General features: G+C 40.3%; 1 protein-coding gene across 4 annotated transcripts in view; it reads left to right on the top strand.

Moving 5' to 3' along the window:
* The window catches only part of ptprz1b (protein tyrosine phosphatase receptor type Z1b), a 62,576-nt gene that overhangs the window by 31,731 nt on the left and 3,462 nt on the right, over positions 1–27,383 (top strand). The window contains exons 3-22 of one of the 4 annotated variants that reach the window (XM_044186818.1): positions 5,384–5,563; positions 8,668–8,819; positions 8,935–9,030; positions 9,173–9,239; positions 10,087–10,244; positions 11,325–11,475; positions 14,585–14,769; positions 16,558–16,684; positions 16,806–16,858; positions 17,430–17,933; positions 18,128–18,314; positions 19,266–19,493; positions 20,401–22,065; positions 23,434–23,578; positions 23,673–23,764; positions 23,892–23,977; positions 25,090–25,110; positions 26,073–26,169; positions 26,258–26,340; positions 26,539–26,673. In XM_044186818.1, coding sequence (XP_044042753.1) covers positions 5,384–5,563; positions 8,668–8,819; positions 8,935–9,030; positions 9,173–9,239; positions 10,087–10,244; positions 11,325–11,475; positions 14,585–14,769; positions 16,558–16,684; positions 16,806–16,858; positions 17,430–17,933; positions 18,128–18,314; positions 19,266–19,493; positions 20,401–22,065; positions 23,434–23,578; positions 23,673–23,764; positions 23,892–23,977; positions 25,090–25,110; positions 26,073–26,169; positions 26,258–26,340; positions 26,539–26,673 — 4,412 coding nt within the window. The remainder of the gene's footprint in view (positions 1–5,383; positions 5,564–8,667; positions 8,820–8,934; positions 9,031–9,172; positions 9,240–10,086; positions 10,245–11,324; positions 11,476–14,584; positions 14,770–16,557; positions 16,685–16,805; positions 16,859–17,429; positions 17,934–18,127; positions 18,315–19,265; positions 19,494–20,400; positions 22,066–23,433; positions 23,579–23,672; positions 23,765–23,891; positions 23,978–25,089; positions 25,111–26,072; positions 26,170–26,257; positions 26,341–26,538; positions 26,674–27,383) is intronic. The other 3 variants (XM_044186819.1, XM_044186820.1, XM_044186821.1) reach the window with 3 other exon arrangements.

Raw genomic sequence — 27,383 nt, 5'->3', positions numbered from 1 at the left:
GCCAGCAGTGATGCAAACAGGAGCAGACAGTCCCCCAAAAAAGTCAAGCCCTACATTATTCAATTTAACAATCCTGCATGTTTTCTGAACAGTTAGCTCGCTCAGCAGTGCAGAACCTTTTCACAGAGGGTGAAATCAGCTCTCTCTGTGTGTGTGTGTGTGTGTGTGTGTGTGTGTGTGTGTGTGTGTGTGTCTGTGTGCCATCCAAGGGAGCTTAATTGGTATAAGCGTAGGCAGAAAGAGAAAGACAGACAGTACACACAGATGTGTGTATATGAGCACTTCTTTGTATATCTGAATGAAACACACATCTACAGTATATCAGTGTGTGTACACATAAAAAACACTTCCACTCTCCTTCTTTTTGTCTCCTTTCTGTCCTCTCTCTGTCTTCCTTCGTCCTCCCCATCTTGTCTCCTACACTCTTGTATCTTCTCTTCAGTCTTTTCTTGATCAACCTTCTCTCTGCTCCTCTTTGCACTCTTACCTTTGTGTCCTCTGCTGCTGTATCTCCTTCCTCCTCTTTGTCCTTCATGCACACTCCTCCTCTCTTGTCTCACCTCTCCTCCCTCAAGAGTGTGGGGTGAGCTGAAATGATCGGGGTGTTCAGCATCAGGTGTAAATGGTTTCTGCCTTGACCACTTTAACAGCTGATTGCTCTTTGAGCTGCTGCAGAGCAGCAACGTTTCTTCAGAAAGTTTCCAGACATCTTTACTTTTTTCTGTCTTTTGCTGTCTTTTTAATCCATAGATCAAAATGAGATTTTTAAACAAATCATAATGTCAAATTGGGTTATCTGCGACGAGTTGGCCACTGTCCAGGGTGTGCCCTGCCTAAGGCCCGAAGTCACTGGGATAGGCTCCAGTCACCCGCGACCCCCTAACGGGGACCAAGCGGTAGAAAATGGATGGATGGATGGAAATTGGGTTATTTTCATCTTGACCGCTTTATGAATAAATAAATTAAACCCCAGACAGCTAAACATGAGAGTACAGATTTTGAGCAAATTATTGAGCAAATATCTTCCTATCCTTCCTATAGATCTTGGTTTGTGATATATATTTGTGACGTGATGTGTTCTTTTAGTTTAAAATAGTTTTCAATATAGTAATGATTTTTTATCTGAATTGCAGACTCTCTTTAAAAGTCTCCCATATGAATTTGACAACAATAGGTACACTGGCAGCATCAGCAGACTTTATTCTGGGACTACTGTGAAAAAGCAAGTGGTACTCAGAGATATGAAATGTAATTTCCATATTTAATCATCTAAATTTTACTACTTGTCTGTGAATGCCAGTGGGTGTGTGTGCATGTGTGTGTTTATGGATTTATTTATATTTAAGACAGGAAAGTCTAGCTTCAGGGAATTTTTTTATATTCCTTTCTCCAACCTGTAAGCTACTTGTTGCCATGGTAGCGTTACGTCAGAAGAGTAACTCGGTGTGTGTGTTTTTGTGTGTGTTATGATGCTGACGGATGCGGCTGCAGGGGCCAGATGTGGTCATTGACACGCTGACAACCCCCTGTCATTTCTCAGTCACACACATATGCACACATGTACAGTACTAGCACTTTCATACAAAATGTAGGTCACAATGGAACTGACAAGATGTTCAATAATACGTACAGTGATCAAATATAAAACTAAATAACCCAACAGAAGAGTGGAACCAAAATCACACATGACATGATAATTTTGTTGGGATCTTTAATTTCAACATTCCCCTTCAATCACCTTCAGTCACTGTATTCTTAATAAAATAATAAAATGCCGAGCATTAGCGTGTTGAAGTGGTATCAGTGGCAGATACTGTATGTGTATACCTTGGCTAATGAAACTAAAACTCTGTATGGCCAATCAATATCAATACCACAATCAATACCAATTAATACCACAAGGGGTAACTGAGCAAATACTGGTATGTATGAGTGTATATATATATATGCATCTACTGTATATGTATATATTGGGTGAACTGACCCTTTAAGCGAGAGGAGCTGTCTGAACGTTAGAAGAGAAGATTGATACCGCTCTTATGTCGTTGCGTTAACTGTGGAGTTAGAGCCAGGAGTCAATTAGCATAGCTTAGCATAAAGACTGGAAGCAGTGGGAAACAGCTAGCCTGGCTCACTCCAGTGTTCACAAACTAAAATGTAAAAATGACAAGTTGTGTGTGCTGTAACTATTTCTTGGTTACTAGGACATGACAAGTCATTGGCCATCAGTCACCAAGAAATAGTTACAAGTAACTATTTAGTAACTATAGCAAGTAACTCCTCGTCTAACCACAGCGTGTCGTTTTTACTTTTGAGTGAGCCAGGCTAGCTGTTTCCCCCTAGCCTGGCTCCAGACTACTGAATCTGTGCATACATCTCCAATTTGCAGACAACATGAGAGTGGCATCAATCCTCTCATCTAACTCTCTGCAAGACAGCTAATAAGTTTATTTCCCACAATGCCAAATTATTGCTTTAACATATGTTTCTTCTATCTTCTGTCGTTCCAACAAAATCAAACATGTTCAATATCAGTATAAATAACTTAAAATGCGGGTAATGGTCAGTGATGCAATTAAATCAACATGGTTGACAGCCAACAGATGTGCTCTCTTTGGTTGACTTCAAAACACTGTAACTGACAGGAGGCTGCAGTAAACATGGCAATACCACTGTGTACTGTAAATGTATTTGGTGACTGTTGAAATGTGACAGCTGACAAAACGGCTGAAAAAAGTTAGAAATGGTTCTGATCAAGTTTTGTGTGTCTCCAGTCAGACATTTCTTCACAGCAAACAAAGGTAGCCCATCTCCATTTTTACTTTGTGTTTGGCTACCTAACAATAGCTACATTTCAGCTGCAGTTGCCGTCTCTTCCTCACTCTCTGTTGTGTCTGTGTGATCTGTTATTTGTGTGCAGGATTATACAAGACTACTGGAATTCTAGACTAGGTGTAGTGTAATTTTATGGTTGCTATGTAACCTGTCTGTCTGTTGTTTGGGTTTCTGGGTGGCTAAGAAAAATAATCTCAGCAAAACTCCTACTGCAGTCTTATATGTGCACCTTCTGGATAAGCCATGACTTATGACAGTTTGGTTGTTGATTGTTGTGTGAATGCCCTCCAATGGTTGACATTAGGATTGTTAACATGCTGTAATGTTGAAATTGTGCCGTTTTCATTTTCATATCAGACAAACAGCCCAACAGCAGACCGAACCTCACTTCAGCTGTGTACAGAAGCCACAGTGTTACAGGAGGAAATTACTACTCGTACACATTGCATATGTGACTAGTAAACAAATTCTCTAAATATAATACAGCTGGCTGTTGCTGAACCAGTGAATTCACTACTATTCACATTTTCACCATAATCCTCAGTCTGTTTCCACAGGTTCAACTGTAGCTGCCAAACCAGGCAGCAATACAACAAACATCTAATTGATTTAGTTGAACTTGGGTGAAACAAGTGCTCTCTCTCTCTCTCTCTCTCTCTCTCTCTCTCTCTCTCTCTCTCTCTCTCTCTCTCTCTCTCTCACTCACACTCACACACCCACACACACACACACAACACACACAACAAGGAATGTAAAGCCAATACCTGTTAAGTCATGTGTGATCAGTTACAGTTAAACCATCTGCTCTGACCTCATTAGACCCATTGTCTTTACTGTATGCTTTAAAACACACACACACACACACACACACACACACACACACACACACACACACACACCATTGACAAAGCACTGGACACGAAGCGTCCAATGATGCATTTCCATTATCCAATTATTCAAATTTATTTGTGTGGCATTGCGTTAGACAGAATGGTCCTTGTGCATCGAAGTAAAACTCAGCTGCACAGGGTTTTGTTAAATAACTATCCTGTGACTTACTTATGATGACATGTATTAACTGTTTCTTCAAATATTGAGCAATGAGCATAGCTTTTTTTTCTTTTTTCCCCCCCTGAAATCAAACCAAATTCTTAATTATGTTGCTGAGTAGTATAGCCTAATCTTTATGATGGTCTTTTTTTTGTACATTCATACATTGCATCATTTAGTCAGGTTTTCAATCTTCTCTACTATGATTCTAACTATTAGTCAATATGTAAATATTAGTCAGCGTAATAAATGCAGATAAGACAGGTTTACTCTCTGAGACTTCCCTGACTGTGCCTGGAGGAAATGACTGAATGTTACGAGCGGATGACTGGATGCACAGTAAATTAACACATTTACTCATTCAAAGACAAGGAGCTGTGCATGCTTGCACGCAATATATATACAGCAGTTCAGTGTGTGCACAGGTAACTTGGACATGTGAGTTAATATTTTACGCACATGCACACTCTGCATGTAAATCAAAATGAAGGTACTGTATATACTCTAAAATAATCAATAAAAGCATACACACATCATGTTAGTAGATGTAAATGCAGATAGTGTGACATGCAGTCATGAATTAATTCACACACACTGCGTGTCCTTTAAACACCAATTATAAATTCAGACATGCGCTCATAAATAAACAATTCACAACAACTTTGAGGCAAAGCTTGTGATATTTAGCAGGACCTTTGTGTTAAATGAGAGTCTTATGAGCACTGAAATAGAAGAAATAATCTTTTTCTTTTGTGTTGTTTTGATTGGGTTTTTTGTGTTGCATGTTTGGCTGCAAATTTTGCTTGTCCTCATGCTGTTCATATTCTTTTACATTATTCATGTGAAAAGCACAGCCTTGTTAAAAGACACAAATACACACCCACACCACATCAATACGTTTAAACAGAATCCATCCTGGGCACTCTCCCCCAAAACAATTCACAGAATAAATGTACACAGAACATGAGACATGCACTCATGCATTAACAATGCACACTCACACACACACACACACACACACACACACACACACACATACACACAGGATGAAGTGTGACCTGGGGCCAACCCCTCGTGTTTCACCTACAGTTTGACCATCTGCCCTCATTAGAGCTGTACTCATTTAACAGTTGCCATGCTGTTTGTAAGCAGCAACACACATTTCTAAATGTACTGTACAGGTATATTAAAGGCGCTATGTGAAGCATTTCGACATCCATAAAATATGACTGCATTTAAGTTATTTTGAGACACTTGGGTAATTGGTAGACTCTCTCAGTCTGAGTATCACCCTCAGAATTGGGAGGGAAATCTTCTTGATTGCTTTTTGTCACAAAGCAGCAAGGGGCCGCTGTTTTTCTCAAACACAGCTGAGCTTCCAGATCAAAAAGAAAAAGGTTTTATAACGAGTTTTCAGGGAGTTTGACATTTTTTGATCAGTAGCCCTTGAACAAGTTTGCCTCTTCATTTATCTGCCACTTTCTCTCTCATATATCAGGTACCCTGAACCAGCACAACTGGGGTAAGAAGTACCTGTCCTGTAACAGCGCCAGGCAGTCTCCTGTGGACATCGACGAGACGTTTACCCAAGTAAGGCTGCAGTACCAGAATCTACAGCTCGAAGGCTGGGACGTACTGACAGCAGAGTCCAGCACCATCCACAACAACGGGAAGACTGGTATGTTGATGTCCCCTCCTCTTTATGTACCTTTCCTGCAGAGCCTCGTTTTCTTATTTGAGAAATAAATCTCAACAATCCATAAGAATACCAAGCATAATTTGGCCATAACCAAAACCTTTACCCAAGCATAGCTTTTTTACATGTCCAGTTCAAGCTGTGGAAGCCATGTTTGCAATGTCATCCTGCAGGGAATCAAACCACAAGCTGTTTCACTTGTACTGATGGGTAACATATAGGTTTTTTTTTTCTATTTTCAATCCCAGACAAGCGCATATTAAAGCAGCAGCCAGAGGAGGAAGATACAGTATGTAGTAGATTCAATCTATGGAAATGATTTTGACATTATTCTGGTGCTGTAAAACATGACATCTTAATCCCTAGATGTGGAAAGAAGCTTAACTTTCCAGAAGCAGAAGAAAATGATTCATAACTCAGAGGTTAATGAGCGAAAGAAGCGGCGAGGATTTAAAGGAGAAAGAGTCAGACAATGAAAGAGATGGAGGGAGAGACCAAGTAATTGAGAGAGAGGCAACCAGAGGGACAGCAGTACAGAGATCATGTGGAGAAAGAAGGAAGATCGATGATGAGAGGCAGAGATGAAACTGAGCAACTGAAAAGAGGCAACAAAAGAGCAAGAGGAAAAAATGTATATAGAGAGCGAAAGAGCAGGGGGGAGAAATGAGGACGATGTGAAGAGAGAGTGAGAGGAAAGGCAGCATGTGGAGTGATGTCTGGCCTGATAAACAAATGAAAGCTGTCTCAGCTATCGACACCATCTTTCCAATACAGCCTGGGCTGTGTGTATGTCTGTGTGCATGTGTGTGTGTGTGTGTGTGTGTGCCCTCTATAGTCAGAAGTCAGAGAGGAAATTGCATATTAAAACAGATATTGCATAGCTGCCATGATATTATGAGAGAAATATGTATGGCCTGCATAGTCTCACTAAACTGAATGTTATATCCTGTTGTGAGTTATCCTTCAACAAAGTAAACTGAGCATCAAATGTGCCTCCAAGAGGTAAAGTGGACTTTATTGTAAATTTTATTGTCTGCCTTGATATGAGAAGGATCATCACATAATTTATATTAAAACCTTTTTAAAAAATTTTTTTAGCTGCTCTCATTATTATTTTTAGGTTCACAGTGGATATGTAATGTGACAAGAGTGGCTCGTACAATTATCAGAGAGAATTATCACCCGACTGCAGTTCCTCTATCCTCTATTTCTTTCAGCATCGTTTTGGTTTTGTGGCCCGCAACTTTACTGTTTTGGTTCAGTCTCACTGCTCTCATCTGTGGTGTTTGTTGACACAGCATCAAAGAAGCTCTAAAACCCACTATACACTACCTGCCCAGCACTAAAAGGCAGACAGACAAAGTTAGCAACTAGTTGGTGAACACAGTGGAGCTAAAGAGCCAAATATTTCCCTTAGGAGTTGGGGGAGACCAAAACAGAGCTAAAAGGAGAGTGAATATTGGACCTACATCCGTCAGGTGGCCAGAAACACGGCTATATATATATGGTAATATTATATTATGTTAATTTTGTGTTTACAACTTGTTTTTGTTTGCTTGAGTGGCCAACAAATCAGTTAATGCAGGTTTAAAGGAGCTGTATGCGACATTCACTGCCACTAAATGTCGCACTAGAGCACCAGCATCTCAGACCAAAACAAATGGGTGCTACGGCCCCCCAGACTCAAAACAATAATTTTACCTTGCTGATCATCTTAAAAACTTTATTCAAATTGGACAGAAACAAAATAAAACTCACCAAAACTGTCTTTGTTCGTCTTTCCACTGTTCCAACAATCACCAACTCTGGTTTGGTCGAAATAAACCCTTAATTCACCGCGTTATATGAGAAAAGAACCAGCTGTTATATCGTTCTCCTCAAAGCCAACAGTTTCACAGGCAGGGACTCACATACACTAACATGCAGAGAAGCTTGGATGACAACATACAGTGGGAGTGTGACGTCATCCTCTGCTTAGGATGCCATTACTCCACTATATGTATGGGATTATTTTCCTATCTTTACTCTAGAGCGTGTTCTTTTAATTTGAGAGCACAATTTATTGATTTCAGTTCAGATTTTGCAATGCTTTCCCTCAAAACCCTGCCCTCGCACTCAAATAGCCCCTGCTTGCACTTAGATGCTCTGCTTCTGCTCAAACTGTGTGCTTGCACTCAGATATAGTGTTGCTTGCAGCAGCCTGAGCACAAGGAGAAGGGCTGAAGCTGGAGCGCAGGAAATCTGTGCAAGCAACACTATATCTGAGTACAAGCACGCAGTTTGAGCAGAAGCAGAGCATCTAAGTGCTATTTGAGTGCGAGGCAGGGTTTTGAGGGAAAGCATTACAAAATCTGAACTGAAATCAATAAGTCATGCTCTAAAATTGAAAGAACACGCTCTTGAATAAATCCCATAATACCATATATATCTTGATATAGCCTATGTTTGTTCACATAGAGCCCGACGATTGCTAGCTGTCACATGGCTAGCGCTAGCTGCAGCAAGCTTCTGTCTGACCAGCATAAGTTAAAAGTTAACTTTAACCCAGCCCGGTTCTATGTGAGAAAACAGCGGCAGAGAGAAACAGACTTACTTGCAGTTCGAGAGTTCCCGGTGAACTCATGGAAGCCTTTGCCGTAGGTTTGCGGTGATGCCAGAGGTTTAGAGCGGACGAGAGGACAGCTCATTCAGGAAGAATGGCGTTCTGTATGCAGACGTAAATCACGCTTTCCTCGCCCCCTCCCCTCAGACCTGACCTCAAGCTTCTCAGCCAATCACAGCGCGATAAATTAGCTGCCATCTGTTTCCACTATAGTCTGTCTCACACATGCACTCAGTCTTCTCTTACATGCATATGTTTTCTTCAGACATACATACATTTTCTTCTTACATGCATATATTATATGTAATGTATACATTGACTGCATGTGCATGAGAGCAGAATGTATTATGGCTTGTACAGCCCCTCATATGCCCCTTGGTCCTTTCACTTCAATGAAACAAATTTTTTGCATTTCCCGTTTCTGCTCTGGAACAACAGGGTGGTTTAAATAAAGGTTCAACTTTAGTGCATGTGTGTGTTTTAGTGGCCATCAGTGTGGAGGGAGAGTTTTTTGTGAGTGGAGGAGGGCTGAGCTCCAGGTTCCGTGTTGGTAGAATCACCTTTCACTGGGGTCGCTGCAATGCAACGTCAGATGGGTCTGAACACAGCCTGAATGGGATGAAATACCCTCTGGAGGTACAGAAATACACAGCATCTGTTTGTCTATCCATCAACACATTTATTGTTCATACATTTGTTTACCAATGAAGCCTGAGTTCAGCTAACCTACCTGTTTCTTGCTCTCGTTCAGATGCAGATTTACTGTTATGATCCAGATGACTTCCAAAGTCTGGATGATGCTATTAGGGAAGGAGGGAGGACCGCTGCCTTGGCTGTGCTCTTTGAGGTAGGTCGACCTGTTGATTGCGCCCCAGAGTTAGAGATCAGTCTGTTTGTCCTCAAATAACTAAAAGCAAAGTGATTACAATAAAAGTGTATATTTGCCTGTCTATGAATTCCACAACAGAAGCTCATGCTCTTTTCCACAGATCAGCTTGGAAGACAACGAGAACTTCAGTCCTGTTATAGAGGCCATCAACACTGTCAGCCGGTTTGGTAGGTCACTTCTGTGTAAAAATAAACACATGTCCTCTACAAAGAAAGTAGCTAAAATCCTGCGTTTTGGCAAAGATAACCTCTGCTGTAGCACTTATGTATGAGCAGCCCAGGGTTGCTATACTGTAGCTGTACCTAAACTCTGACATCTGACCATCCTGGAGTAAGAGAAGTGATACTTGCTTTACACTGAGCAAAAAGGTGGCACACTATTAAGAGGTTCCAGGGACAAATTTAAATAAGTATTTCATTTTCTCTTTACCAGACAAAATCATGTTTATGTTCAGGAGAATATTTGTGTTCAATCACCAGCGAAAGCAGCAGAACAATGGTGTCCCTGACTAAAAGAAAAGCAAAATGTAATGTTTGTTACCAACTGCAGTTGGGATCAAATCTAGTAGAGCAACCAAATAACGAGTTTAAAGGTAAATCAAGAAATTCTACAAAATGACAATAAATTAGAGTCTGAGACAATGTAGTCCTATCCATTAGTGTTCAAAATTTTAATATTATATATTAACAGAATTAGTACTGTAGGTACATTTCATTGACAAAATAAATTTAAATTAATAGAAAATAGATTTAAAATATTTTTACCAGACAAGCAGTGTTGTTTCAGCAAGTGTGAGAACATTATTGCTCAAAAAAATCTGCTTTATTCTCCTAAACGATGAAATTACAAAAGATTGCTGATTGGCTTTTAATGAATATAATGATGCATATCATAGACTTAACATACAGTCAGACATTTTTTAAATGCTTGGTCCCAGGTGCTCTTACAGCTTGGGACAAAATATTTGCTGTTTGTTGTGACATTTTGTTACTGATGGGGCTTTTTTTTTACCAGGTAAGAGCGGGTCGATGGAAGCTTTCACCTTGCGGTCCTTGCTGCCTAATAACACAGATAAATATTACATCTACAATGGCTCACTAACTGCACCTCCCTGCTCTGAAACGGTGGAATGGATCGTCTTTAAACACACTGTGGCCATATCAGAAACACAGGTCAGTAGGTTTTTATCACACTCGCACAAGTGTCCACTGCCACTAACCAATGCTCATTTCTTTCTGAACATCTCAACATACAGAATAATGTTTTACCTTGACTGAAGTCCTGGAATAAAGAGTCAGCTTGAGTAACACTGGTTCTCATTCACTCTTTTAACTTGTCTTTAAATGTACCTTTAAGCATTAGCACTTACTCCAGCACAGCCGACAGTCATGAAGAAAAAGCTTCTTTTCAAATCAATGACAGCGGCTCTAACTACTAAATTGATGTAGCATTGTGTCTGGTTAAAGCCTGCAAGCTTTATGATGCAAATTTTCAGTTAAACGTATGCAGTCATAGTCATGTAGTGCTTCGACATAATGAAAAAAGAAAAGTTTACATTGGGATTTTTTTGGTTATGTAAACGTTGATCTACATTGCTTTAGTATTACGTGTAAAAAGAAGACTTTCTTAAAATGGACAAAGTTGACATCTGCTGCCTGTAGCATCTGGTTTCAGTTTGTGGCTGGTTACAGGTCAGCTGTATTTGACATCTGTGCACAAAATAAGGACAAGATGTCACATTGAAGCATTGCAGTGTGACAGGTTTAGACAAAATGTGAATTTACAGAATAGAGTTTTTGTAGTAGCATGATCTGGTAAAAAAAAGGCCTGTCATGCAGCGACAACACAAGCTGTAACGTTACTGCAGCTTAGTTCCAGGCTGAAGACGTGTAAGGACCTCTGATGAAATCATCTGTGTAATAATCATCAATTATACAGCAGAGTAATGGAGAGTGAATGAGGTCATGAAAGTGGTTGTGTGTATATTCTATGTGCATTTTTTTTGTGTGTGTTTGTCTGTGTTTGCATGATTGAAACGGAGGGTGGCAAGGCATGACACGGGCACATTGTAGCTAACCAAAAATAGAGCAGCTCTGTCTCTCTGCACCCGCTAGGCACCAACACAGGTCTCTTAAACAAAAAAACACAAGCATTAGTGTTGGGTTTATTTTGGCAACTGTAGAGAAACATGGAAGATGCATCTTTCTTTTCTCTCTTTCCTCTGTCTTCTCTCTGTCTCTCTCTGTACGCAGTTGGAGGTGTTTTGTGAGGTGATGACGATGGAGCAGGCTGGATATGTGATGCTGACGGATTACCTGCAGAACAACTTCAGGGAGCAGCAGCAGCAGTTCATGGGTCAGGTGTTTGCCTCGTACACCGGAGTGGAGGACGTGCTCACACCCAGTACGTCATCAAACACCCAAACAAAACGTTTGCTCGTTTGTTTCTTTATCGTTTATTTCTACTTTTAAATCATTTTCAGTCAATTCAGTTCATTATAATCTGTGGATCCATGTTGAATGGGTCTTCAGCAGCTGTCACAGCTTGAAGCTCACTGAAACAAACAGGGAATCACTGCCTTGCACATGGGCACCTTGGTGTTACCCACTAATTTTATGGTGTTTCTGCTTTATTTGCTAAAGTCACAGACTAGGTTTAAACATTATGTTGTGGTGACATGGTACTGTACACACCTTAGCTAACTGAGCCAAATGGAGGTCCAGCACCCACATTTCTATGATTAGAACTTGTTCAGGAAGCATATGGCACAGTCAAAGGGCATCTTGTGGACTTTTAAATAAAATTCTATACTTCTTAGTACCTTGCCGTATCGCTAAGATATGATAATATAGCACCATGTTAAAGAAGTTAAGTTTGTTTTGGCTAGAGAATGATGCTTTTTTTCTGGAGTCAAATTAAGCTTAGGGGAATGTAAATGTTCAAAAACCTTATCATAAATGAAAACAAAAAATTCTGTGAATGGTATTTCCAAAGCATGAACGTAAACCCAAAACCATAAGAACGAAAAATAATAGAGCTGAAACGATTAATTTATTTGACAATTGACTAATAATTATTAATAACTATTTTCTATATCATTCTAAATTGAATATCCGTGGGTTTAGATAAAATAACTGATTTCCGTTCTCTGATCCTTCAGCTGCTTTCATGTGTCTTTTCCACCTGTGCTCTCAGTTCACAGTTTTGCTTTCGTTTCAGTCTTCTCGTTCTCTGTGATGAGCCTGTTTTGACTTGGGAGTGGGCATAATGCCTATAGGCATACACACATTTACAGAATACATTTTTTACAATTACCTTACACTGAGCTTACTTTGATGGCATACTTTTTAGTCTTTGGAGCTGAAAAGTCATGTACCATCACTTGCCTGCTCACACTGAGTTTTAGTTTTAAAACAAGCCAGAAAGAGATCTCAGCAGCCAGCAGGCTGAGCCACTGGTATTGATCAATGGCCCTGTTAACTCCCAGCAGATACAGCATGTTATGATTTTGTACTATTAAAAAATTCTTCCTTATTAGGCTTTAAAGAGTTCAACCCAGAATATCCACTTCTCCAAAGCTCTAAATCTTTTCACTTATCTAATTTATGCCAAATTTTGGGCAGCATGGTGGAGAAAATCAATATAAATATTACAGTATTAATCTTATTTTTTTCCATGCCTATCTTCTAGTTCGTCTGTAGCTGTAATGCTCTCCTCCAAGGTCAGCCTAGTGTTGATCACCAAAAGATAGAATTCACGATGCTCTCCATCTTCATAAAGTAGACCCTCATGTAAAGTGGGTCTTTTGGGTTGCCAGGGAGCTCGACTTTGTAGTTTAGTGCCCCTGCTCTCAGCGCAGGCAATTTATTTTGCTGCTCTTTTTGAAATTGAAATAAAGTATTCAGAAATTCAGAAAAGGGTCTTTTTGCCTTTAACAAATTCATGCAGCCATACACACACATGCAAGCACCTCCCACTCATTGCCACACTCACCTCTTGAGCACGGCTTTTTAAAATGTATTCCTGCTTTCTTCCAATCTCAATACAGTCGATTAACACCAAGTTACCTTCAGCAACACTGAACTTAAAGGTGCCATTGATAACACTGATAACATCCAGCCACTAGATGACTCCCCCTTCCATTCCATTCCAGTGGTTGCCAGTTCGTTGCACAACCTGCATATTTCATGGTCGAGTGGAGTGAGACTCAGACTCTGTTATGTCAAGTGATGAATCTTGATAGAGTAATTAATTCATTGTGCAACATATAGCTATACATTAGCTATAGATTTAGGTTACTTTATGCGGTGGTGTTTCATGTAACGTTATCTATGGTAATCTTAGGATATGGTTAGCTAGCTTTAGGTAACCCTTTTCCCCCCATAATTTAATAATTATAGGGGCTCTATATTCCAACACTTAACTGTAAAATGACATTTCAATCAACTGTCTCATAATAGGGCTAATGTTAGACTGCTATATGAGATGACACCCTCAATAATGTCACGTTTTGGGTCTAAACACTATAATGAGCAGATTTATAGTAGTTCTGAACTTTAATTTACCTTCGACATGACATATTGGTAATATATTGGGATCCCACGTCCACTCCTTTCTTAAAGAAGAGCAACCGTCTTTTTATAAGCAGACCAGTCAACCTCCAGCCCGGACGGACCAGTGAATGGTCAATCAACTTGCCCAACATAAACTTGTACTGGCCCTGGACCGTCGGTTATGTCGGACCCTAGTCCACTTCTAAATCCCCTCTGATATGCATCCTTGTTATAACATTACATTGTTTGAGGGAACTATAACATTAGGTAACTGAACGCAGCCGTCACTAATGCTAACTTAGCTTGTCAGGGATTGAAGCTGTTATTTTTTCGAATTTTGACAATCTAACCGGTGACAACACATTCGTTAAGGTTTTAAGGACTATGACTGCTGGTAGTTGTTGTTTATTTTGTTTAAATATGCAGAACTGTAATTTTATGGGTTATTGTTATTCAGACGATAAAGCTAAGATAGCTAATATGTGCTAGCGTCAGTGTCCTTTTTTCCCACACTAACTGGTAACTATACCACGTGATACCAATATCATTATACTGTTGGCTCACAAGCCTTGTTAGAAGCAGGGACCAAACGTCAGACATCTCACACAGAGATAAACAAAACATTTATTTTGGACCCGTCAAAATTTTTAAAATGATTAATTCACAATCATCTTTTTTTTTTTTTAGGAAAAGTGATACTTTTATTCCACACCTTTCTAAAAGCTCTGTGGATGTTTTTTTTTTTTTTTTTTTAAATATTCTTCTACATAAATATTTTATTAATATAACCTTTAATGTGAGATGTTGCACTGTTTCTGTGCTGTTCAGATTTAGATATTCAGTTGTGCCTGGTCCTTTAATTTTTTTCCCCGTCTCTTTCTTTCAGGCTTTAACGCACTAATCAATATTTAAAATTTTTACCAATCCTGCCCTCTTTTTCCTCTTTCTTCTATCTCTAGCCTGCAGCTCGGAGCCAGAGAACATTCAGGCTGATGCCCAGAACGACACAACCATCATGGTAACGTGGGAGCGCCCCCGCGTGGTTTATGACACAACCATCGACTGGTACACCATCACCTACCAGAGGCTGCAGGGCCAAGACCAGAGCAAGCAGGAGTACAGGACAGACGGCGACCAGGATGTGGTACAAAAATCGCTCCCTAAAACAGAAAAAACATCACCTTACAAACAGCACCCATTGCACTCACCTTTGACTGCATGTAATTTCAACCAATGTTTTGCACCATTATCTACAGTCCACAGAGGTACATTTGACTTATAAATAGATAATAGGTTGAAATTACAGTCATTCCCTTTTCTCCTGCAAGAAATATTAGAACATACTTTGTTAGAATTCTATCAACCATCCATCTACTCTCACTCTCTATCTGTCACTCTCACATTGTGACTGCTGTTGGGATCTGGATTGATCAAAGTCATCAATTTATTGATGGTGACAATCAATCTTGACCTCTTAACGAGTCACCGAGCATCCCTTAATGTGACCAGCAATATCTGTGTATCGTCTTCTTTTCCTTTTGGCTGTTCCCTTTCAGGGGTCGCCACAGCGAATCATGTGCCTCCATCTAACCCTGTCCTCTGCATCCTCTTCATGCATACCTGTGTGTGTATGTGCATGTATGTAGACTCCGAGTCGTCAATATTCAGACCAACCCAATATGGCACAAATGAAGGACTGTTGTAAAATGTAAAGCCCACCTTTTGTTTGTAGCTTTATTTAGTATTTACGTTTTTACATTTGTTTTTCGAGTGGTAGTTATTTTTTAAAGGCTCTTTATGTTGAAGTTTTACAGCCAATATATTTTTTTAATATTATATTTCTGCTTTACAATACATCATATATTATTTAGCAAATTTAAGATAAAAGCTTAACACACCACACATAAAAATGAAAACATCTAATAAAAAACCACAAGGGGCATTATTTATTATTTTAAGATTTGCAAACACTGTGCTAATGCAATTTCGACTACATTATGACTTGATTACCATCAACAGGGATGCACTCAAGTCCATATTGTAAAAATATAGACCATGAGGTGGCTTTTATGCAATTATTATAGGCATATGTGCAACTTGAAAGTATATTCTCATTAAGGATAATGTATTGTAAAGTCAAATACAGCATTGTTAGCAGTGTTTATGGGAAATTTCTTTCCCAAAACTTTTAATAGTCAACAAGTCATCATTAGTGCTATTAATATATGATTTGTACATATGTATTAAAAGTGGAGGGACATTTCACAGCAGAGATATTTAAATCAGTGATTCCGAACCAGGTGACCTTGTACCCAGGAAGTATGTTACCAGGGGGCATGTGGAAAGATTATGGAGATTATGGAGAATCTCATCATATTGATTTTTTTTTAAAGAACATCTACATATTTAAATTTTGTAAGAAAACAACCACAAATATATGATTACAAATTGCCTTACAATTGTCTCAATAAATAGGTGAAAGCACCTATGATAAGCCGCCTGCACAGGACACCCTCCCCGCTGACCGGAGGCCGTTGTAACACCTTAACACCACTGAGTGCATGAAAACTAGTTAGCAAGCGAGGAGAGAAATAGATATAGATAGTTAAAAGTGCTAGAGCACTGGTTGAAACGTCCAGTACTGCCTCTTCAAGTGGTAGAAGTATGAATGCCAACATGACCAAATCTAAAGAAAAAACAGACCAAACCTAAACATCAACAATTCCGGGATCATTATTGCAACAATATCGTCTTTATATAATTAAAAGTGTTCAATAACACCATGTTTAAAATGGATTCAAATGAATACATTTGTAACATGAGGGGTGGTGTTGATGAATGGGTGCAGGAGCTCATCTGATCGGGTTGTGGGTGTACGTCAGACCAAAAACTTTTGGGTGCCACTAATAAACTCACCTCTTTGACTTTATAGGGTGCTATCATCCCCAGCCTGCTGGCCAACAGCAGCTATGTGGTTCAGGTAGTTGCTGTCTGCACCAACGGACTCAGAGGACGATGGAGCGACCAGATTATAGTAGACATGCCGTTAGAAGACCCTGGTACAAAGACACAAACACACACACACACACACACACACACACAAAAAACAAAGTAAGAGCATAAATTTTAACTGTTACATTTACTGCAATTAAAGTAAGTCTTTCTTTCCTCTCTCTCTAGAAAGTGATTCAGATCCCGACGCTGTCACAAAAGATTTGAAAGGCAACAGGGAGGTAGGACAGTCTGTGTGTCTGTGGTTGCACCTGACTTCACTCTGCACGCTGGCATTCATTGTGCCGAATTATTTTGCAGTGCTGAAGTTTGCCCTGTATTCAGTCATATCAGTGAACCTAATTATTATGCAAATGATCGTAATTATATCAGTAGAGGCTTGTCATTTAGTGTTTGGAGAGCAGTACAAAAGGTTATAAGGGACTTTCCAGTATGTTTAGGAGAGATTAAAAAAAAAGAAAGAAGAAAGAAAGACTGTGAGGTTACCATGTTTTTCTCACTGAGAGAACCAGTACAGCCTGTGCTCTTCCACACTGCATTAATGGAGATCACTTGTGTCTTATTATCAGTTCATTTGAATGTTGAAGAAGTAAACAAAATGATTGCACCACCATTGTGCCTTTGGTAGGATGTTTATATTCACTTATTTAAGGAAGAAGCGATGATAGCGTAAAAATCCTTAGATGTTTTTATTACTCCTTCAACAAGGCCTGTTCCTCGTAATCATATACAGTATATAACCAAACATCTTGCGACACAGCTCCACACAGTAGTGCTTTTTTCCTTGTGTAGGTCTCATCTAAAGCCAGATGGGAGAAGCCAGAGAACCAGAATCAGGTATATTTGTCTCCAGAGGACCACAGCCCTGTGGAGGAGATCCCAGTGGAGCAGACCAGGGTTTACCAGAACCAACCTACACACCACCAGAGCCAGGCCAGAGACCAAACCCAAGCGAACCAGAACCTCCCGGTCCAGGTCAGCACCCGTTCAAGCCCAAAGACTCCCTCTGAGTCTGCCGTTCTACCGAAAACTCGACTCAACACGAATGGGAAAAAGAAACCGGGCCGGAACAGGTCTAAACCCGATGATATGGACCAGAACTGGATTGACGAGGACCGGAGGATCCCAACACACCGGCCGTTCACTAAAGTGGGTTTTGACGGCAACGGTGCAATATGGGTAACTGAAGTAACTGAGCAGCCGGGCTTCCTGTTTCCAGTTGCTCGGACAACCACCCTGCCAACGATCCGCCGACAAATCACAGAAGAGGCCTCATTGTCAGTGCTGCCAAATCAGGTAGTTCACAAAACACTTTTTCTCAGTGTTTTTATTTCCTTCATCCTTAATCCTGATTAAATGTAATACCTAATGCTGAAACAAATAGCTAGCACATAAAATGGAAATGCGAAGTTGCTTGTAGTGTTTTTTCCCCCACAATACCAGACTAATATGTTTTAGTTTAAACTGCGCACTGCCTCTTCTACTTGCAGTCAAGGGATCACGGTCCATCAGACCAAGCCGGTGAAAGTGGCCTCCCTTCTTCCCAGTCGGACCTCTACACCCCTCCTGTGGAGGACATCCAAGTCACAGATATCTTCTATGAAGACACAGTCAACAACTCTCCACTAGAAACCACCACCTCTGCCGCAACAGTGCCTGCTGCTGCTGTGGTGCCAGGTCAGATTTGATTGGAAGAGCTTTTTCTTTTATTGGCGCTCGTGTTTACCAAACACATCTCGGGTTGGTGCTGCTACTGCAGTTCTTCGTGCAGGGCCAGGGAGGAATTTCAGCTCATACATATTTAAATGGGTAGCAGGAGAAGACTTTTCATCCACTGGATGCTTGCCACTGATTCTGCTCAGATTCCCCTCGAGGGATCAATAAAGTATTTCTGAACACCAGTATCAACACTGACATGTTTAGATTGTGTGTTGACTTTTTATAGCTTAATTTTAAATTTATAAATTTGATAAATGTTTCAAATAAATGATATGAACGGCTACTGCTGCTTAAGTTGTAATCATTATAACGAATGCCTATTGGATGGCTGTTCACTTGTGTTTGCTAACACTGTCTCAAAAGCCCAGAAAAGACGGCAAGATGGACTATTTAACTAGTATTTACTCGGATTTCTCCAGTAATATTCAGTAAATATTTTGTCAGCAATTTATGAATTTTATATTACATACATTATGAATCTTAAAATCTTAAAATTACTGGAATTGATTTTCTATATTTTTTTTATTGTTTGAAAATGCAGTATTCTGGATCTAGCTTATATGAATTGGTGGTTTCTTGTAAGCCGATGTGAGCTAAGCATAGTTGGATGCATGACACAATAATATAAACTTAATTCATCCATTCATAATATATCATGTGATGGGATGTCTCATTACATCACGTCACATGACATCCTACATTACATTACATCATGGCATGTCAGATCTTCTGTCATTTTTTGTCATGTTGTGACATTATACCATGCCTTTTCATGTGACGTCACATCATGTGGTAACATCATGTTGAGTCACGTTAGGTCATCATGAAAAATCACATCATGTCAGGTCACGTTGTGCCATGTCTCGACGTATCATGTCATATCATCATTATGTACGTTCTGTCCCACAGGTAATAAAGTGGACAAAGTCTCCCCGCCGTCCTCTGAAGACAGCGATGCCCCTGCGAACAAACCTCTACCAGAAACGATCACCTCGGTTTCCTCCACCCCCTCCCCCCTCTGGATCACAGCAAGGGCAGCAACCGCCAGCAACACACTCGCTGAGTCAGTCTACAAGTCATTCACCACCTCCTCTCTTCTCAGGGTGCTGATGCATACAACCCAGCCCATGTTTAACGGTAAAATGAAACACCTAAGAGCACCCTTTCTTGAAATATATATCCTATAAAGAAAATTACTTTTGCTTCCTATTAAAAGTGGCTATGCATTTATAATATGAGGCATTTTACACAACCACAGCATGATATAAATAATAGTCTTTTTGTGGTGGGTACATGGCTGGACTTAATTGCGGTGATTGCGATGATTGCGTGTCTCCTCAAATAAACCCACTGCTGTTTGGCTAATCACTGCTGTACTCTGTGATCTCGGTGGCATGTTGTATAGTGGCATGATGTAGACAATGCTGCTGGTGGTGGTGGTGGTGGTGGTGGTGGTTGAAAAGAATAAGCGGGTGTTGATGATGATTAGAGTGATAATCAGCGGCTGCCTCACTCTCTGAACTGGTTCAGAAATGAAATATGCTTGACTCTTCCTCAGATCTTGCAGCATGTAGCTCCACATGAGGTCATATCTTTCCTGGCTCTGTATAATCTACTTGAGCCCACTCAAGCTCAGTGAAGAGCATCTACTTTTGGGACTCCTCTTCTGGGTCTGCATTCTTTTCTCTCGCTCAATGGCGCACTCTGGTGGATGTTTTTTTCTTCTGTCCTCACAGAATGCAGGATTCACTTCATCTTGAGGGTACTTCATCTGTTCGTCTTCACCAAGTTGATTTATGACATCTCTTCATTCAGGAACTCAATAAATAACTTGAATTCGTGGCTCTCATTTTGCATTTTGGGTACGGTGTGGGCATGATGATGACCGAAAACTCCACCTTTGCTGAGTCAAGTTCAATAATAACCTTTTCTTCCATCTTTCCTGGCATGAGAAATACATTTGGAAAGGACTCGTTTCAATGCTTGTGTCCTGGAAAAGTTTTTTAAATTTTTTTTACTTCTTTTACTTTGGCTTTTCTTGCAGCAAATATACCCACGTCCAAGTTTGAGGACTCAATCATTGAACAGTCCTCTGGCTTAACAAACTCTCCTAACGCTCCTAGTGGAGTTATCGTCAACCCTGAAAGTCCAGACTCTGTCTCAGAAGGGGGATTCTCTGCTGAAGGAGATTTATCCAGTGTCACGCCTCAGTCACTCAACCCTTTTAATGAATACACCAGCGGTTCTCCTGCCCTCCCTGAAGACAAGAGGAGTGGCATTATCTTTCATCAGAATGACAAGTCCTCTGAAGAGCACTCCATTGTCCGTCTACAAATGGATTTAGAACACTCTCAGATCTCCACCACTTTGGGTTCTCAGACGCGCTTAATCACTACATATTACCTTTCAACAAACACAGTTGAAGGAAATATCCCAAAGACTTCTTATAATCAAACTGACGGTAGGATTCAAGATGGTCTGAATGGTCTGAATATCTTGCCATATTCCAAAAATGAAGAGGAAGCCAGGACGGATAGACATAAAAAAGACCACAACTCCACTTCAGTCACATCTTTCTTTGATTCTAAAAGTTTGACTTTGTCTCTTCCTTATAATTCAGAGGAGTCCAACACAGACAGGCCAGCAGAGAGAAGTGGATCAAGCTCTGGCCTTTATAGCAACAGGCTCAATCAAGAATTTGATGCGGTCGCTACAGTCAAAACTGACCTCTCTGCTATTCCAAATTTAACTGTTAGCTTCAAGGTGGATAGTACTGGGACAAAGAGTCGATCAACAGGAATTGACATGGATAGTGAAACAGAAAATTCTATAGATGGGGCAGGACACAAAATAAGTAGCAAGAAAGAGTTTGAAACAGTGGCAGAGACAGAAATGGAGGAGACTGAAAATGAGCTAAGTGGTGAGGAAGAAGTAGAGATAGATGGAGACATTGGGGATCAGAGAGTGAGGAAAGTCGATGGTGAAACAGATGAGAGTGCCAGACAGCTCAATAGCGCAGTAAGCTGGGACATGCTGAAAGAGAAGGAGAGAGAAATTGAAGTTGAGACTGTAGTAGGAAAGACAATATACACTGACACTGGCAGTGGGGATGAAATTGAGTCCAATTTGAAAGTTTTTAGCTGGCCTGAGGACGTCAATGGTTCTGGAGAGGGTGGTGGAGATGGAGGGGAAGATGGAAAGGGAAAACGAAAGAAAGTGAGTGATGACAAAGAAGGTATCAAAGCTGTTGGTGAAAAGGAAAGTGATGACAAAGGTGATGGACGGGAAGACAGCACCAAAGAAGTTGTATTTGGAAGAAGAGATGGACTCCAGCTGTCTGTCAGTCAAGACAAACCTACAGCAGAGTTCCCACTGTTTGGCAGCAGTGAAGAAAATGGCAATGGTGACGGACATGATGAGGGTCAAAACATAAGTGTTGACAGTCAAGTTGTTGGGGGTAACTCTACTCCGGACGACAACAAAGAGGGAGACAATAATGGTAAAAGAAGTGGAGGACTGGAGAATGAGGAACACATCGAAGGAGGTGGTAAAGAGGATAGTGATGTAGCTGTAATTGGAGAGAGTTTGCAGAAGTTCTCACGTGTGGACAGGTTGTTGTTTGATGCTGCAAGAAATCCCGTGTTGGGGCGTCTCGTCCCTCTGCTCAGACTGACAGATGGCAACAAGGACACAGAGGAGCAAATGGAAGGTAAATGTTACTCGATGCCCAGCTTTTCCTCAGCTCTGCCTCTCTGTGACGGACTGCTACAGGGCAGTTTGGTTTTTCCCTCTCACATACATCTTTCCATACACAAGTTAAAGCGCTAACCTACAAAGTTTGAGGTAGGTGGTGCTCTTTGTTTTGTCTATTCAGCCATGATGGTCATGATGGCTGAATAGACATTTATTCCAAACAATGCTGTCATTGCTGGTGGAAACATAAACAAACTTAAAGCTGCAATAATTAATGTCTTTATAGTAACAGAGGATGAAATTACTGTGTAATGTGAAAGGGATTGATAATAGTGACAAACCCTCAGAGAACTATCACCCAACTCTGCAGTTTCCGTCAGCTTTATGGAGCATTTTAGCGTCTCTCAGCTCATTGTTTTGGTTTTCCGGCCTGCAACTTTACTGTTTTGGTTCAGTCTCACGGCTCTCATCAATATCGTTTTCAGCCAAAAAGTTCTGAGAAACCCATTGTATGCTACCTGCCCAGCACCAAATGGTAGACAGACAAAGTTAGCAACTAGCTGCAGAACATAGTGGAGCAGCTAAAAAGCCAGATTTCCCTCAGAGGTTGGTAGAGAACCAAACAGAGCTAAAAGGAGAGTGAATATTCAACTTACATTTGCCAGCGAGCCTAAAACACGACTCTAAAGGAATACAAATGTTGTTCACTTTCTACTGGATTTGTTAATACGTAACTGTTTGCTAACAAGTTCATTGTGTCAACTTCATAAGGTGATTATATGTCAGTGTTTACACCTTGTTGTGCTGTCCCCAAGTGGCCAAAAGAAAAATCAATCGATGCAGTTTTAATGTGTGACAGGTAATTTCTCTTTTTCACTTGAAGGTTTGAGGAGCAGTTTGAAAATAAACTGGACACAGGCTGAATCACTGCTGCTCAAAACTAAGATCTAAACTAAGGTCAAAACAAGTTTGAAATATGTTGTTATGGCTATTTTGTTCAACTCATATCGTTTGTCTCCCTTCTGCAAAGCACTTTTTAACAAATGTTTTAGTGCTATAATATAATATAAATATATTATATAAATACTAAAAATAATATTATAATTGAATTATAAATTATATGTTATAACTATTATAAATACACTTTTTCATTAAATACACAAATTCATTCTTGACCTTGGAAACAGCAGTTGAGGAAACAGTCTGTTCTGGAGCTTTTGATCATCAGTTCTCATGGAATTCCTGATATAGAAACTTCCTTTAAACAAATATTGTAGAGATCATTATACTGACAAGATCTCTCTGTCTCCTTTTCTTCTGTCTCTGTGCTTTCTGACACTCCCACTCTTTCTTTCTCTCCCCCTTTGCCTCTCGTCTCTCTCAGAGGGCAGCAACAGCAGCCATGAGTCTCGGGTCGGGCTGGTCGGCGGTGTGGAGAGGGAGAAGAGGACAGTCGTTCCTCTGGCTGTTGTCTCCACTCTCACCATCCTCTGTCTGCTGGTACTGGTGGGCATACTCATCTACTGGAGGTACACACACACACACACACACACACACACACACACAAGGTCAATATCTACCTGTTTACTTCACCTCACAGATTCTGATTTGTTTGTGTTACAGAAACTGTTTCCAGGCAGCTAATTTCTACCCAGATGACAGTGCATCACCTAAAGTCATATCTGTTCCATCTACACCCCTACTGCTGGCTACAGGTAACACACACACACACACACACACACATACACACTCATAGGACTTTATTACATTAACATTGTGATATCAAACACTACTAAGTTGCAATGTTAAGCACGCAGTTAAACGTTCACCCTTTCGTTGCAGACGGTTACGAGCCACTGACAGTGAAGCAGTTTGTGAAGCATGTCATGGAGCTGCACACCAACAACACCTTCTCCAAGGAGTTTGAGGTAGGTGGAATGTCCATGATTAGAGTATTTGAGTTGAACAAAATGTCTGTGGACTTTTTTCACGTGGGGAACATAAACAGCCACAAGATATTTTGAAAAAATCCCCCAGATTGTTCTTACAAAGGTTTAACAAGCATAAAATAAAGGGATCACTTAGTTTTGGTTCATGTGTGTACAGTAAGTAAACAGTACCTCATTCGTCATAGCTCCTTAATGCTCTTCCATATCTCTATTAACACCATGCTCTTTAGGAATATCATTTAGCACAGTGATAATGTGTAACTTTCATATCAAACATGTTGTGCAACAGTATGCAGGAAGGGTGTTTGGTACTAACAATGGCAGTGCCACTTGGTTCTCATCCCAGACTCCAAATTCAAATATGCAAATGCATCAAACTGAAGACATGACTTCAAATTTGATAGGCGGGTTTTGATTGATAAAAAAACACCTGTTGCAAGCTTTCAGGCTGGTAAAATCTTCATCTCTGTTTTAGAAGTGTCTCATGTGGAGTATTGACATATCTTAAGGTATTTTAGAACAGCTTGTGGGTTAGTTTCAACAATAGGTACATCTTCATGACATGAGTCACCTCTGTTTCCTAGCATGAACCTCCTGAGTAACACACACAGACAGGATTAATTGAAGTATACTTCTCCCGTGTAATTGCCAGTGTATTTGTGTGTTTTCCCCCATTTTTTTGCATTGTTTTTGCTTTTTCTATAGCTGCGGCAACAAACCCACATTTTACATCAATCTGATTTTCATTTAGAAAAAAAAAGAGGCTAAATGTTAAGGAGCAGCCTTGACTTGTAGATCGATACACGCAAGCCTTTTAGGTATTTGCACAATCAAAATGATGCCTTAATATTTCACGGCTAACATGGATGAAAGCCAGAAGTCCACAGCTCAGTTGGGAATATCAGTGTATTTCCCACTTAGCACCGCCTCTCTGTGTGTATCTGAACCCCATATTCCTGTACCTGCACTGACTCCCTGTCTGTCTGTCTGTCTGTCTGTCTGTCATCTTGTCCACCCCCCATCCCCCACTCTCCTTTCACCACCTCCACCACCATCGTCGTGCTTTCTGCATCCCCACCACCCTCCATTAGATTGTCAAAGAATCCTATGAGGTAAGACATCTACAGTATCACCCCTCTCCAGTTGCAGAGGTGTTGTCTTCTTGTTATATTTACAACTCTGGAAAATGTAAGTTTTGTCTAAAATGAACCCAGTAATCCGTTTGTATACTGCATCAACTGTATTTCAGATGTGATATTGAATGTAAACTTGGGGAATAAGTTTTTTTTTTTTTTAATGGATACACATTTGGATATACATGTGTACAAGTTTTCGTTATTAAGAATTGCCTGAGGCAGAACTGATTTTCTCTGCTTCTTCAGATTTCAGTCTGTATTGAAAGCTGATTTACAGACATATTTTCAACCTGAGATGGAGCCAAGGACCCCTTCTAAGTGGCATTTTACATATTTTGTTAATCCATATTTAAAATAATTTAGCATAATGCTAATTAAAGCAAATTAAAATCCTACCGTCCCTACAACTGCCTTTCTAATAATTCACTGTTGTTGTAAGATTGTTGTCCCACATCTTTCTTGAATATGAGGCTTTAATACAGGTCACATACAGTACTGTAGCATCAGTCTCCTTCATAGATCGTGAATTATGCATTTTTCTACTGTATATGATGCCGGCCTTGTCACATGTGTGCACTTTACTTAATGGACCAGGGATTAATGTAGCCCTAATATGCGCTATTCTGTCTCTTTCGCTCTCAAAATTCTTATTTTTTCCTCAATGCACAAATCTTTTTCTTAATTCTAGTTACAAATTAATTCTTGCTTAAGTGCTTATTTATCCGTTGTTTTGTCTTCACTATAGACATTTGACTATTGTATTGTAATATTATAGACAGCTATAGACCAATAAAAGATTAAAAAGATACTCGTCCAGAAGAAAAACAGCCACATTTCATGTTCCGTAGTGCCTGCAGTGCTCACTGTGCTAATTAGCATTTTTAACTTCCTCAGAGCGACTAACCCAAATCTTCTTTGTGTTTTCTATTGTTTTTCAGGAGGTGCAGGCTTGCACAGTGGACATGGGCATCACTGCCGACAGCTCCAATCATCCCGACAACAAAAGCAAGAACAGATATATCAACATACTGGCCTGTACGTCACTGCTCAGTGTGATCGCTGTTCAACATTTATGTTTAATTGTAAAAACCAGCAGGAACTGACGAACCTTTTCCTCTCCCAGATGACCACAGTAGAGTCAAGCTCTCCAGCAGTTTGGACAGAGATGGGAAATGTGGGGACTACATCAACGCTAACTTTGTGGATGTAAGTATGTTTTTGTCAGCCTCAGATGTTAATAGGTAGACTGACACGGCGGTGTGGACCAAACCACCTCAGCTGAGTCCAAGTCAAATCAAAACCAGAAACAGATTGTAGGTCAGATGGGTCTTTTCCACCGTTGTTATAAATTGACTGTACATTACATCCAGTGTTTTCTTGACTGAATAGTGGTTTCCTCTGCAGGGTTATGAGAGAACGAGGGCGTACATCGCAGCTCAGGGGCCTCTCAGAGCGGGCAGGGAAGACTTCTGGAGGATGATCTGGCAGCAGAGTGTTGGCGTTATTGTCATGATCACCAACCTCAAGGAGAAAGGACGGGTAGGAGGTCACTCTGCTCCCGCTTCAACCACCAGTCTCACACAAACAACAGCTTTTCCACAGAGATCAGTAAAATCTTCTAATCTTATACATACACACCTACATTGCCGACATGCATTTATCACGTATCTATCCTGCATTAGTACATGTCGTACAGTTTGAGCTGATTAGAAAGATCTTAAGTTTCAGCTTCATAAAATGGGTTCATTTTGCTGCTCCATATTTTTATAGCAGTATCAATTGATTCTTTGGCCACTTGGAGGCAGCAGAACAAGCTTTAAACAACACTGACATCACCTTTATAAAGTTGATAAGGCGAACGTGTCAGCACACAGCAGCTTATTTACACATGCAGCAGACACAGAGAAACACATCATTCATCTGGAGTGGTGTTTCTGGCCACCTGGCAGATGCAGGTCTAATACTCACTCTCTTGTAGCTCTGTTTTGGTCTCCACCAACTCCTGAGGGAAATATCTGGTTCTTTAGTTGCTAACTGCTCCACGATGTTCACCAGCTAGTCTCTAACCTCGTCTGTCTACCATTTGGTGCTGAGTAGGTAGCATACAGAGGGTTTAGCGTTGTTTTCAGCTGCAGCGGCTGAGTTGGGTGATAATTCTCTGTGGGTTCCTTTTTCAGGACCTAAGCATTATTTGATTACTGACACTTTATGGTTTGGATCGATTATTTTAACAATACTCCATACAATTG

This window comes from Siniperca chuatsi, linkage group LG23 (genome assembly GCF_020085105.1).
Source record: "Siniperca chuatsi isolate FFG_IHB_CAS linkage group LG23, ASM2008510v1, whole genome shotgun sequence".
In the NCBI taxonomy this organism is placed as follows: Eukaryota; Metazoa; Chordata; class Actinopteri; order Centrarchiformes; family Sinipercidae; genus Siniperca; species Siniperca chuatsi.
This window is presented reverse-complemented; position numbering and strand designations above follow the sequence as displayed.